General features: G+C 38.6%; 1 protein-coding gene across 1 annotated transcript; it reads left to right on the top strand.

Moving 5' to 3' along the window:
• Positions 1-3,320: 3,320 nt before the first annotated feature.
• Positions 3,321-13,886, top strand: LOC119905880. Its single transcript, XM_038723246.1, has 9 exons — positions 3,321-3,468; positions 5,921-6,029; positions 6,352-6,525; positions 8,104-8,249; positions 9,779-9,955; positions 12,088-12,204; positions 12,327-12,413; positions 12,968-13,115; positions 13,215-13,886. The coding sequence occupies exons 2-9, from the start codon at positions 6,020-6,022 to the stop codon at positions 13,232-13,234; spliced, it is 879 nt and encodes a 292-aa protein (XP_038579174.1). The 5' UTR covers positions 3,321-3,468; positions 5,921-6,019; the 3' UTR covers positions 13,235-13,886.
• Positions 13,887-14,128: the final 242 nt, after the last annotated feature.

Genomic DNA, 14,128 nt, shown 5'->3' with positions numbered 1-14,128 from the left:
ATTTGTAAACAGTATATAGGTAGAAACGTAGCTGCAGGGGATGAGAAGAAACGTTAACGTTACTTTTTTGCAGCCAGCAATCCAATCACAGTGCGGTAATTTAATGCCATGTTTTGAATAGAGTAAACACAGTGTTTGAAATAGCAGCAAGCCACGAAGCCTAACAATAACAACAGATCTATATTCAGAGGGAAGGAAAGGGACGGTTCAAATTGCAGATTAGACACATTTCACTTCTTTTATTCCTGGTGGTTTCAGCAATCCATGTATACTGGGGGCATATATGTAATCTTAATGACTTAATGACTAATTTTCAGATAGGACAGAAGGAAGGGCCGACTATCAATGATTGTCAGCTGACACAACAATGGGTCAAAGGACTAGCAGCGGTAGCAGCATGATGATGTGAAGTGTCTTGTCTGAGGAAACATCTTGCAAATAGGGCCTAGGTGGATTTAAATTAATCTGTTTACAATGCACCCCTGCACTTATTAATATATACATGGACACAATGCACATGTTGTCCACATTGTGCATGCAAAAATCAGAAAGTGCTCTTTTTATTTGTTATTAAAAAGGACATATTAAAACGCAACAGTACTGTGCCAAAGTTTTAGGCAAGTGTTGAAAAAATAAGAAAGCTTAATGTCGTGGAAATTATATTCCCGGTGAGGGGTTGAGCAAAGAATTGAGTTACAACCAACCATTGTCTTTGAAGAATTTATTTAACAAAAGAGAATAAACAGAGAAGTACTAAAACACACAGCTTCGGGCCCGAGCAAAGGGATACATCATCATTTACACAGTCTAGGTTTCTATGTTTTGGGGAACAGAGATCCTGTCCCAGCCTTGAATGAACATTCCAGGCGAGGAGAGGAACAACAAGAGAGGGGAAAACACCAAAACTATCTCACAGCTCTGACCTAAACCCTAGTAAATTTGGTCAGACTAACATAAGAGTATAGGAGAGGAAAGGTTAGGATAAGAACACAGTACATAAATATCTATAAGCCATAACGAGAACAGTAATAATAATAATATTAACATCATACATAAAAGATTAAATGTAAGAGGACAATATTTTCTGCCATAATACTTAACATGTCTATTTTTAAAAGCATTCATACTTGAGATAGCACCACTGATGACTCTGCAGAGTGAGGTAGGCTAAATCAAACTCCTATTGCCTACAGTGATCCAAGGGAGGTTAACAGCTAGACTTGGTTTAAGGTACTTAGATACGTTTCACCAGTTATTTATGAATCATGACATGTTTGTGGAATTCAAATCTATTTGTGGATTGTGTTTTATATTTGTGGCTCATGAAGAGTTCGTGGATTTCAAATCGTGTTTTGTGTTTACAAATTGTAATACATATTTGTGACCATTTACCCCCATATTGATGCAACATCGCCTACACTTCTTGAAAATGATGTGTGTGGTAACATTTTACTTCTGACTGTAACCAGTAACGTTACAAAGAAGGATTTGCTTCTGAAGTTGAAGCTCAGGGATAGATTGATCCGACTTCAAACTAGTACATTTTGCTGTTTTTATTTTGTTTTACTGTTCCTTTTATGTTAAATGGCAAAACAAACACTCAAGTTCAAACTACTTTTATCGTAATGATTGCTCTGGACAGTTTAGATATGTATTTTGGACTTTAAGTGAAACTACATTTTGGTAGAGGAAAAGAAAAGGTTTTACTTTACAGAGACTCATTTCAACTTGATGCAAGTACTATGATGAAACGAAATACATAGTGTGCAAAAGCAGTGCTTTCAACATAACCGTGGGTCAAATCGTTTGTGGTAACATTAATAAAATTTTAAAAAGCTAATTTCGATATGATTTTAAAATCAAATGCAAATCAAAAAACTCATACTCAGAAATAATAATAGCCTAATAATACACTTTATTTCTACAGCACTTTCGAAACCAGAGTTACAAGGTGCAGACCATCTGCAGAGAATGTGTTTGACTGCAGTCTTCCATCCCTCCAGAACCTGCACACCTTCAGGACTCCGAGGCGAGCAGGAAAGATTGTGGCCAACCCCTCCCATCCCGGACACAAACTGTTCCAGTCACTCCCCTCTGGCAGGAGGCTGCTGTCCATCAGGACCAAAAGCTCACGCCACAAGAACAGTTTCTTCCCATCTGTAGTTGGCCTCATCAACAAAGCCCGGGACGTCCACTATTCCTGACTCTCACGCACCCCCAAACCTCCCCCACCCCTTTTTTACTGTACATACTGTCAATGTGTGCACAAACAAATCTGAAATTTATATTTTGTATATCTTGTCAATTTCATATTTTTATATTTATATGTTTTGTTTATTGTTAAACACCAAGTCACCCAAGCGAATTCCTTGTACGTGAAAATCTATATGGCAATAAAGCTGTTTCTTATTTCTGATAGCGTACAATCAAATCATATAAATAAAACAAAACATTTAAAAGAACAACAGCCTGGGCTCTGTATGAAATCTGTGTGTTTTCATTTATACTTTCACCAACAACTGTTGTTAAAGCAGCATTTCAGTAATAATTTAAAAATCTCCAAATCCAATCTCTTATTTGGGGGATAATCATCCCCAAAGGGGTATTTTCTCAGAAAGGATCCCTGCAGAGATAGACCTTTTTGTGAGTAAAACAACTCACTGACTCAGGTTCCTGCAACAACACACATGATTACAAAGTGAGACTTCTCCTTCTCTGTTTCTGGTTAAACAAAAATGATTTTACTCTTTAACAAAAATGTCTATCTCTGTGAGGATCCTTTACATAATGTTGACTTACTTGGTTGACATACTTTTGATGGGCACAATTGCAGCCTGCTTCACCACTGCTGGTTGAGGCAATCTACTGGACCAATTCCAAAACTTTATGTTCCCATTTGTTCCCAAAAATGAGTCCACAATTTAATAAGGTTAGACAGAAGCACTCTTTTGTACACAAGTCAATCCTAAAAGTAAATATGGAGCTTAGTCCCAGATGAAATATACCTTGAAGGGCCTTGATTATTGTCTTCTGTGATTGTAACGTTGTGTTAAATGTGTCTCTTCTGTCTTTTCAGAAGCTGCTGTGATGCAGAAACAATTTCAGACTTGATTTGACAATAAAATATCGTCTTCGTCATCATTAACATCAGTTTGCTAAATAAATACACAAAATCAATGTCAGAGTTGTTATAAAGAATTAAGGCACACTTAAGTGACTAGCTGCATTCATGAAAACCTCTCTGTGGTCCTCCGGGGGCGGCAGCACTTCCGAGAAACCGAAGTAAAGAGGAAGAAGACCTGCAAGCAGCAGAAGAAGAACTTTTGCCACAGCAGGCTCTTGTTCCTGTTTATATCTTCAGATGTGAAACTGAAGTTCTCTCAGCTGGAGGCAGACAGACACAAAAAGGTTGTTGGAATGTAAGCTGCGGGTCTCCAGACGTGTCCGCAAGGAAATGGACGAGATACGGTCAGTAGCGAAGTTTGAGGACTTTTTGTTACAGTTTGGCTTTTATTCTATTCCGTCGTTTGCGCTGACACGAGAAAACGAACGCACATTAGGCTAATAACGTAAGAATAAACTTGAATGAATGGTTCATCTGTTGAATCTCTTCACATGTTGGCACGGACTATTTTTTTCTTTTACAAGGGCGCCCTGATGACAGTAGGCTACATATTAAACAATTAAAGCACATGAAAGTTACAGTATAAGAAACAGGCCAATGACATCAGCACAAGGACCAGCATCCATTCAGAGAAAGAACAATGCAGTCTGACTACTCTGGAATATTTAAGAGCAGTTTGCCAATCTCAGTACTAACAAGATCCAAAAAGTCTTGGTGCAGTGAGAAGATGCTCTAGTTAAAAAGACATGAGATACTATTATAACTGATATGCCTGAATTAAATGGAGAAATAAGCAAAATAAATTAATACAAAATACTAGTGATATACAGATTTATCGATCGGCCGATTAATTGGGCCAATATCTGTCATTTTGAGATTATCGGCATCGTCTGATACCTGCACTCATGAGGCTGATTAAATGTCTGTGGACACATCTGCAGGCAGCTTTGTCAGTGCGGCTGCTGTGGATCGATGTTAGTGCTCCCCCTTTGAGTTTTGGGAAGGTGGTGAAAAAGGAAGTTTCAAGCCCTAAATGTCTTCAGTCACCATCCTCTTTTCTAAATGTTAACACGTTTCTCCCATCCAAATTTAATCTAAAACCATTACTAGCTAGTGTGAACTACATATTGTTGGATAACTGTGGATAATAATGCAGTTGAATAATGTCCCTTCTGACAAATTGTACCCCACTCCTCCTTAAACACCAGTCATGTTCTGACATCTACAGCATAACCACGTGTATTTTTATAGTTAGTAACAGTTCCACCTAAAACAACGCATTACTGGCTAAGATAACCAGGTATATTACACGGTACTCTGCATGGGATAAAGGAATTACACATGACTTTTGTTTGTTTTGATATTGGCATTATATATTGGCCATCTGCCACACAGCTCTGTAAATATTGGCACTGGCATCTGCCATACAAAAATCCACATCAGTTGTCCGCTACTAAATACACAAAACATAAAATGCACAAAGAGGCTGAGAAACACATTTACATTCATTTAGCCTTTTAATTACACCTCAGTATATTTTCTTCATTGTCACAAGCTGATTTATCTTGTAACCCAAGGTTCATGATTAGCCATCTAAAGTTTCTTAATTGCTAATGCTTAAAGGATAGTGTTGCCAGATTTTTCAGTTTTTTTAACTGATTGAGCTGCTTTATATCGTGGAAAAGTCTGAAGAAAAAAAAAAAAACATTGTGCAGGTACCTTAAACAAGTTAGTAAAAATGATTACAATATCAAAGATCCCTATTAAAGAGCCTATATTGACCTTGGATCAGGCATTTCAGGCACGATAAGTAGTGCCTGAATTGATCTTTTGTGTGTTGTGTTGGTTTGTTTAATGTATTTTCTTACTTTATAAGAAAGTCTGTATGATTCTGTTTTGAGTCTTTAAACATCTGGCTGTCAGATGTCAAACATGTTTTAGGACTCAAACGCAAGACACTGGAGAGGGCTGGTACAGTTTTCAGGTTTTATTAAACTGGCATTAAAACTCACACTTTCAAAGTAGGTAACAAATACTCAGGCAAACGAGCGGGGCGGCAGAGCAAACAGGGAGAACACATGAGGCAATCAAGACAGGGAGCACATGTAAGCACAGGCAGGCAGGGAGACGCACAGGTTACACAGATCAGACAAATTAGACAGACAGGACACAGGGCTCAAACTAACGCCAGACAAGTCTAAACTAAACAGAACAGGACACAGGGAGACCAGCATCTAAACAAGAAACAAACAGGAACTGGAATCCAAAATACAGAAGAGGAGACTAAATAAATGACACAGAACAGACCAAATACCCAAGCACCGGAGAACAGACTACTATTACTTACTTTTGTTGTTATTATTATTATCATTATTATTTGCCCACCGCTTTTCCCCGGAAGACATTTTGACTTGTCACAGTAGGAAAAGCAAAGGTGTAAAAGTTGTTGCTTTGTTCCTTCATACATTTTCATTGTGTATTTTAATATCTCAGTTTATAGATCTACAAATTGTTTATTGAACAATGGCCGTTGGCCTCAACAAAAAACCCACAAAAAAAATAAATCAATAAAAAGTTACCCTACAAGTATTTATGTTTGCTGACACTCAACACAACATTAAATCACCCACATTCTCAATCTGGCTTGGCCCAGTAATCTGTCCCAATCTGTTTATCAGGGCTACAGAAGATGAATTACTGACCTAAATGAATATTTTAAACTACTGTATCTCTCGGTCCTGTACACACTGAAACTGCACCTGTATATAAATTTATATATTTATTTTTACATTGCAGTCCTTTGTTGGGCAGCCAGATTTCTGGGCAACCACAGGAGGGCCAAGACCTTCTCTCTCCAAACCTGAGGCCCAGACACCAGCAACTGATCCCAACACCATGTGGACCGGTGAGCTGCTGCAGCAGAAACCAAACTAAGACATTAGTAGTTGTGAAAGTAAAGGGTCAAGTTCTGTTTTTAGTTTTTTTTGCACTGTGTAATAAAATAAGAGGAAGCCTGAAACCTATTTTGTGGGTGTGATGACAGTACTATAATATAACTATTCACCAAACTTATTAATCAGTAAATTAATTAAACACATTGAAAAACAGTCAAGAAAGAAAGTCCAAGAAATCCCAGTCCCTCAGCTCTACTGTTACACACTTGCATTGGTTTCAATGAAAATTTTGTCCTTATCACAATCGTTATCCTTATCTCCACCCCGCTGCAGATAAAGCCCTGGTCGGAGCTATCATGTCTGCTCAGGCTCTACTTCTGCTTCACCATAGTGTCTCTGTTGGCGTGCTCGGCCTCACCCTGTCCAGCATCTACAAGCAGCGCATGGACACGGATGCGTCTGATGAGGACAACTTCACTGTATCTCTCATCCAGTTTGTTGGAATACGTGAGTACCATCACTCCATCAGCAGGAAGAAAGTCATTTATTGTCGGTGTCCTCGGGAAGACGATTTTACGCCACCCTCGTTTAACAGCCAGCCACACTGTTGGCAAAAAGCAGAAGTTTTCCTGATGAAATCATGTGATGGAAACTGTGGAGGTGATGAATGCAGTGGCTTTAACGGTGCAGTTCCCGCAGAGGGCTTTACTGACTCTTTTTCTACATACAGAAAATGACCGTCTGCTTAAGCTTTATCACAGTTGTGTGTCTTGGTTGATTTTCATTGGTGTCTTTCAGTAATGTTAAACTAAAAGTTTCATAGGAACCAAACACTGAGATACAGAAGAACAAAACTCTCTACTTCTCTAGTACAAAGTAGTTTATTCTTCAGATTGCAGAAAGTACAGTACAAACCTGGAATATGAAGGGTCTAGATTCAGTGCAGAACAATAACAATTCTTCTCGCATCAATTTTTAAAGCTCCTCCTTAATGGATGTTTCTGGTTGGTCAATCATTCCATCAATCGGACGTGGCACTTTCTGATTGTTATCATTTAGAGACATGGATCGTGTGTCATACAACTGCTGCTAAGCGAAACACCTGCCTGAACTTTATCTGAAATTTCACGGCCTCTCCCTCGAGATAACAATGCTAGTTAGGCCAAAAAAGACCTCCCCTCCCTCTGTGTTCCTTCCCATTCACATCATATTTTCTTTAAATTAAAATAAACACATCTAGATGATAAACTGATCTAGCAGCTGTCAGACATTTGACCAATACACACTGTTCAACATCTGCATACTACAAATTTAGCTAATTTATTTCACATCTCATCCCCTCATTAATACTATTCTGGTGAGTAGGACAGGTGCAGTTAAAAGTCCCCTGCACCTTTTAGTACGTATCTACACATATGCAGTATCCCGTTTATAATCAGGTTTAAGTGAATACTGGTTATGTACCAACAAAATAAAGGTAATTCCCTCCTGACAGACCAGTTAAGCCTTCTGGAGAAGGGTCTACCTGCAGTCTCGCACGCTGCAGCTGTTTAGAGGGCGTGTCATGTAGTACTTTGGACCTGCAGATACCTACTTGAGCAGTGTCCAACTGCAGTCCCTCCTGAGGCCCTTAGTTTTATGGAGCAATTTGTTTTTGGTTTTTAGCCAGGCCAATTTCTGGAAATGTTTTCTGCTGTGTCGTAACGGATATTGTAAAATGGCAAATACTCCTGAAGAGACGGAAGTGTAAGCTCTGTCACTAGAATGGGTTTCTCAATAATTGTGAATCACTGCAACTGCATGTGACATTAGCTGCGGACAGACACGCACACAAGACCAAATACATGATACAGGCTTCACCTGGTAGAGATAAATATGAATGAACACTGCATTATAAGGGCTTTACAGTCAGACATACAGAGATGATGGAGTGGATAAGATTAGAAAATAAACCACAATATGTATGCTTATGGAGGCATTAAAGAAATAAAAAAAATATATGTAAATGTAAAAGAGCTAATATGAAAGAGTAATTATATAAAGAACACATTGTATGTGAGCATTGTATGGGCTTGTCTCCTGCAGTGTTCTGCATCTACTACATCAGCCGGGGAGTACTGCAGGAGAACAGACAGGAGCTGGTGGTGTTTGTGCTCAGCGTGTTGGGGGTGATGGTTCGATCTGTGGTCAACTTCTCTGTGCTGGGGTCAAAGAGCAAGCAGGAGCTGCTGGTAGGTCGCCCTCTACTGGACATTCTTAGACAACACTGCAGGAAGAGGTCTTTCAAGTGCTGACATTAAAGGTTCAGATTTTTTTATGACATAGTTTCTTATTCCGTTAAATTATTTGTTATTTATAGATTTCCAAAACAAACAAGAATCTAAGAGATAACACGTTAAGGTGAGATCAGTATAGACAAATTTAAAAATTCCAATTAGTGGTCTAATTATTCTGAACTCTTTAAACTCTACTTCTTCTGAAAGATAAATTAAATCAATATAGATCAATTCTAATATATATATGTACTGAATTCTTGAAATTTGAAGCTCTACAAAAATCTAAATTATGTGTAAAACATCATATTAATGACCATTAATGACCAGACCTGTCCCTCTGGATTTGGACAACTTGAAATATAATGGGAGGATGCTAGGGGACAGTATAAATAAGGGTGTTGTTATTTAGTAGCAACGATAACCAGTCAACAACACTATAGGCCTCAATGTAAAGCCTCAGATCCTGAACAGTCCTGATCTTTGACCGACAAAAAGTTTATGCTATTTCTGCTTTTATATACATTTACATCGATCTAGCAAATTGGTCGTTTGAGAGAGACCTGATATGTTATGTTGTTCAGTTTGGTCTTTTACTTATTATTTATAGTATAAAAAATATATGGTCTCTACCTCCTGAGGCACAGCTGTTCTTATTAATATTAACCACAAATAAAAACATAATTTAAATGTGTTTTCCCAAAAAAAACTTGTAAGGAAGGTGGAATAACTTTTTTTCAGCCATGAATAATGTTTGCTGTCTAATGATTAAGGAGGACTCAGATTAACTTATTCACATTTCTCTCGACAGTAAGTTAGATTTTTAGAGAGTAAATCTGACTGAATCTGTAAAAAAGAAAAATTGATGATAAGATTAGATTATAAATTTTAGAACTGCTAAGAATCTCACTTTATTAAAGGCAGGTGTGAGGTTGGGGACCTCGGTTGACACTGATTTGAAAAGGGGAAATAACAGTAGATCCTGTCTTTCATCCTGCTGAGGGGAGCCTTGGCTCCACCACTTGATGTCACTATTGTTGTATGTATCAGTCACGTCTAGTTGTGAATATAGAGGTGACTGTGGAGAGTTGTGCTAAGTAGCAATGCTAACAAACTGAGATGGTGACATAAAATAGTACTGACATGTTAGCATTGTCATTGTGAGAATGTTAGCATTGTTACAGTGTGTTAGACTTTTGTTCAAAGCGCTGCTCTTAGTCTCAGTGCAGGCATGAAACTTTGGCATCAAACTGGCAAACTTCATATTGTCCAAGTGCAGTGTAAAACAAGAGCTTGGACTTAGGAAAACTATGGATGCCTACTTTAGTTACTTAAGCAAGTTAATCTTAAAGCATCACCGTTTTGTCAATTTCAGAGTAACATCATGCATCAGGATTGTATAAAGTATAAAGGATGTCATAACCCGAGGGGCTGTAGAATTAAACACTGAACATTTTATTGTCAGCTGTGATCTGTTTTTGTCACAGGTACGTTTTGTGTGCATCATGTGTCTGGGCATTATCCACGTCTTCTGCACCACACTGCTCATAAAGAGGCCCAACATGATGGCGTTCCGTGTGGGCGGGGCCCTGGAGACCCTCCAGGAGCAATATTTCCTGCTTAACCTCTGCTTCTCCATGGTGACCTTTGACCTTCAGGCTCAGGTAGATGTGCATTGAAACAAAGGTGGAAAGTTTGTGATCAGAGTAGCTGGTCATGACCCTGTGGTGTTCATACGAGCGTTTACTTTGGTATTTTTAGTTCCTTCCTTGTGTTCCATGTGTCCTATAAAGACACTGAACTGCATCCAGAGAACATGTCAGAACACGTGCTGGTATGATCTGATTTGATATGAATGTGGTGCGAGTATGAGAACAGCAAGAGAGCAGGTTTGTCTGGTTGAGTCAGATGTCATGTCCTATATTGAGAACACAACATGCATTATGGTTGCGTTCATTTCACCTGGTCTGTGGGTCTCTTCTGCAACACATTGCTCCTCAAGTGTTTGTTAAAGTGTGTGATTTCAATACATAGTGCATTACGTCGGCTTTTTGGGTTGTGCAGTATCTCATTTGTGCAATGTTGGCTATATGGGGGCTGCGCAACATTAATTGTGTGCAATGCAGGCTGCATGGGTCGTGGCATCAAATGTGGCCATTGTGAGCAGGTGTGAACGTGTATTTTTATTAGGTTCCTGTCTTATGTATGCATGTTTTGTGTTGTTGTGTTGTGAGAGTATGTGTTGAGAGATGTCTATGTAGGAAGCTGCTGGAGCCCTATTGGTCTTCTTCTTCTCCTTCTTCTTTCTTCTTTCTTCTCCTTCTTCTTTCTTCTTTCTTCTTCTTCTCCTTCTCCTTCTTCTTCTTTCTTCCTTCTTCTTCTTTCTTCTTCTTCTCCTTCTTCTTCTTTCTTTCTTCTTCTTCTCCTTCTTCTTCTTTCTTTCTTCTTCTTCTCCTTCTTCTTTCTTCTTTCTTCTTTCTTCTTCTTCTCCTTCTTCTTTCTTCTTTCTTCTTCTTCTCCTTCTCCTTCTTCTTTCTTCTTTCTTCTTCTTCTCCTTCTTCTTCTTTCTTTCTTCTTTCTCCTTCTCCTCCTTCTTCTTCTCCTTCTTTCTTCTTTCTTCTTCTTCTATTATCAAAAGAATTTTGATATGTCATTCTGTTTTTTTTTTTTCATAGATTTTTACTTCTGTGTTTTTACGTGCAATTTTACATAAATGCCTGTTCTTCAAAATTGGTTTAGGCCAAACTTGACACGTCTGTTCAGATGCTCGGCCCGAGCTTCGCTGAACAGTCCTGGGATATTCTTCCACTAGGGGCCGCTACACTTGCAAAAAGTTTATACCTCGTTATTTGCTGGATGGATTCGTACGAAATTCGGTTTTTAAGATCTCGGGTCACTACAAAATTTGGTATTGATTGCGCAAAGTGGAAGGGGCTTATTTCAAGAAATGTATTTTTCTAGACATTTCTCTTCAAAAAATCTAAGAAAATCACCCGTCCCTCCTACAGAGCTGAAATCTTTTCAGCACATCCACTGATTTGTGACTAGCGTTTGCTTCACTGCAACCTATGGTCAATTCAGAAGTCAGTCACTCTATATTTTTCAGAATATACTAATTCCAATAACATCTATATCTCCAAAAGTCACCCAAAACCAGCAGAATGATGTGTGAATGAATGAATTTTCAAAATTTTCTCACCAACTACCTCAACTTGTGAGAAGGTGTATGTGAACACCCTCACACCAGTAGCTCAGTAGCAGGATTCAAGTCTGACGTGCTGACAATGGGGGTGTTCAGATCATAGTGAATCTGTGGTCTTTTACTTTATTTGGATTCCTAGCAGTTTCTTCTTATTTTTCTCTGCTAAAAAGTGTTTGTACGGCTTAAACTTTAAATCTTGGAAACACAAAATGTCGCAGGTGGGGTGAACATTTCACCCAGTAGTCAGGTACATATAATGACGCTGTCTGATCTCAAAATCCAGTATGCGTTTCCCCAATTATCTCAAAGTCCAAATTCTTTCATCACTCTAATCTCTGAAGTCGTCTGCGTCGGTTCTTCTCCTCTTGGATCTCGATCATTGCCGCTCGCGGCTATATTTTATTGTTATTTTTGTGTTGTGTTGCGAAGAAGCAGAACGGACAGAGACATCAAAACAAATTTCCCTTCGGGGACAATAAATTATATCTTATCTTATAATATCTTAAAACAAGAGGACAGAAACTAACTGAAATACAAGCATCTCTTTAAGTGAGCTACTGACTTCATTAATATTGTGTTGTTGATGTGTTTCAGTTGTGTCTGTGTATCCTGATCACAACATCGGACTCGGCCATGTCTGCTGCCCACAGCATCATCCTGGGAATCGGAGTGGTGTGGGCCTGCGTGACGGCTGCTGTCGGGGCTGTTGCGGTGAGTCCTCTTTGTCCATCGTCTCCATGGGGAATTATCATACTGTATACAATCTAAACAGTCGAGTGCACACGTGAAAATTCAAAAGCAATCAGTGTTTGTAACTACTTGTTGTTTTACAGGTTTTAAAGGAAGCCAAGGTCCTAGTTTGGGTCTTTATGGTGCAGAACCTTCCTCAACTAGCCTTCTTTGTTTATCTGATGTACACGGTGAGCTGACAGTGGGTTCAAATATTTCAGTATCTCTGTGTACAGGATGCTTTAGTAACATTTGCTAGAAACTACAGAGCTCAGCAAACAGGAGTAAATAGAGCATTTGTTGGGAACTATTTTCAGCCAAGGATACACATTTGAAATAGCTTCCTAATAAAGTCCATCTTATTTGTGGCTGTACCGTGCAGACATGGGAGTGGGAGAAGTACTGTGAGCTTAGTGTAATCAACAAAATAACTAAAGTAACTAAATATAGTGGAGTAGAAGTATAAAGTGCCATTAGAAATACAACAGTAAAGTACAAGTACCTCAAAATTGTACTTAAGTACAGTACTTGAATTCATGTACTTTGTTCCTTTTCACCAAAACAGGCAACGTGAGCAGCATGTTAGTGTTTTCATAGTTGAAATACTTGCTCTAAACTAAAGCACTACTGATTCAAGCATTGATCTCTGTTATAGAAGTATGACATTGCATGCGTTTACACATTTTGACCAGTGCATTCAGATGATGGATTCCTGCAGGAAAACAGCGGTTTGCTTTAATTGTAGGTGGTAGAGAAATGGCCCCAGGACAGCACGTACACCTTTGAGGCAGCTGCTGTCACTGGAGCTTCAATTTCACTGGTGATCAAAGTGGTTTTAATCTTGGGCCTCATCAGACTTGTGCACAACTTCGGCCAAGGCCTGAGGGAGAGGAGTGAGTATAGTGTCTTATGTCACTGTTTAAGTATGTTTATGTTGGCTAAGTGTCAGAATACCAATTTGTTGCCGTTAACCTTACATTTTTTTCCTGCAGTGTTCGCACCCAGCAAGTGATAAAACATCCGATGGTTGTGGACCAAGGACACAGCTGCGTGCTGAGGGCCAACATGAAGAAGCACAGTGGTGCTGACCATGGAGCTCATATTTCCATTAAACATCAACTCCACCAAAATGATCAGTTAGCTGAGAACGTTTCTTGACTGATGTTGTGTTTACTGTATAGATTTTATTTTACACTTTTTTGTCAGTGTGCCTATCTACATGATGTAAAACTCCACAAATCTACTGCACTCAAACATTTTTGAATGAAATTACTTCAAATGCCTTTTTAAGATTGGCTTTCTCATGTTTTTGCATTTTCATTTTTACTGTCATATTCATTGTAATATCTAAATCCTTTGGTGTTTGTAGGCTCTGTGTGTACGTGCCAAATATATATATTTTTTAAAGCCAACATCTTTTAGGAGCTTTTATCTTAAACGTTTTTTTTGTTTGTTTGTTTCCTGTACATGACATTGACTGAGTTTCGTTTGCTTTTATAAATAATAATTGTCTAACTTACTGTAAATGTTGTGCTCTGTATTGTCTAGACTTGTCTTTGGACAACACTGGAATATTTTTATTTAACTTTCTCCTACACTATAATGCACTTACTTACTCAAGTGTTTTTTCATTCAAGGTTCTTAATAAAATATTTTACACAATACACGATTGATGTTTTGTCCTGCGATGGATTGGTGACCTGTCCGGATTGGCTCCAGCCCACCGCGACCCTGTACGCAGGATAAGCGGTTGACGATGGATGAATGGATGGATGAATGGATGGATGATTGATATTTTGATTTGTTGCTCAATAAGAAGAATGAAAAGGAAGTTATTAGGATGTGACTCAAGTTCTTTGTTTCCCTATGCACACACTAATAGAACAGGAGTTACATCCTGGTAACT

This window comes from Micropterus salmoides, unplaced genomic scaffold, assembly GCF_014851395.1.
Source record: "Micropterus salmoides isolate LMB-PRFRI ecotype aquatic unplaced genomic scaffold, ASM1485139v1 Ms_hic_scaffold_16, whole genome shotgun sequence".
NCBI lineage: Eukaryota > Metazoa > Chordata > Actinopteri > Centrarchiformes > Centrarchidae > Micropterus > Micropterus salmoides.
Note: the sequence above shows the minus strand (reverse complement) of the source record. Positions and strands in the feature narration are given on the sequence as shown.

Bases quoted from the DNA above. Each gene is read 5' to 3' on its own strand.
- LOC119905880 (XM_038723246.1), top strand. The intron at 6,526-8,103 runs GTGAGTACCATC...TGTCTCCTGCAG, and splicing joins CATCCAGTTTGTTGGAATAC to TGTTCTGCATCTACTACATC. The intron at 12,205-12,326 runs GTGAGTCCTCTT...GTTGTTTTACAG, and splicing joins CTGCTGTCGGGGCTGTTGCG to GTTTTAAAGGAAGCCAAGGT.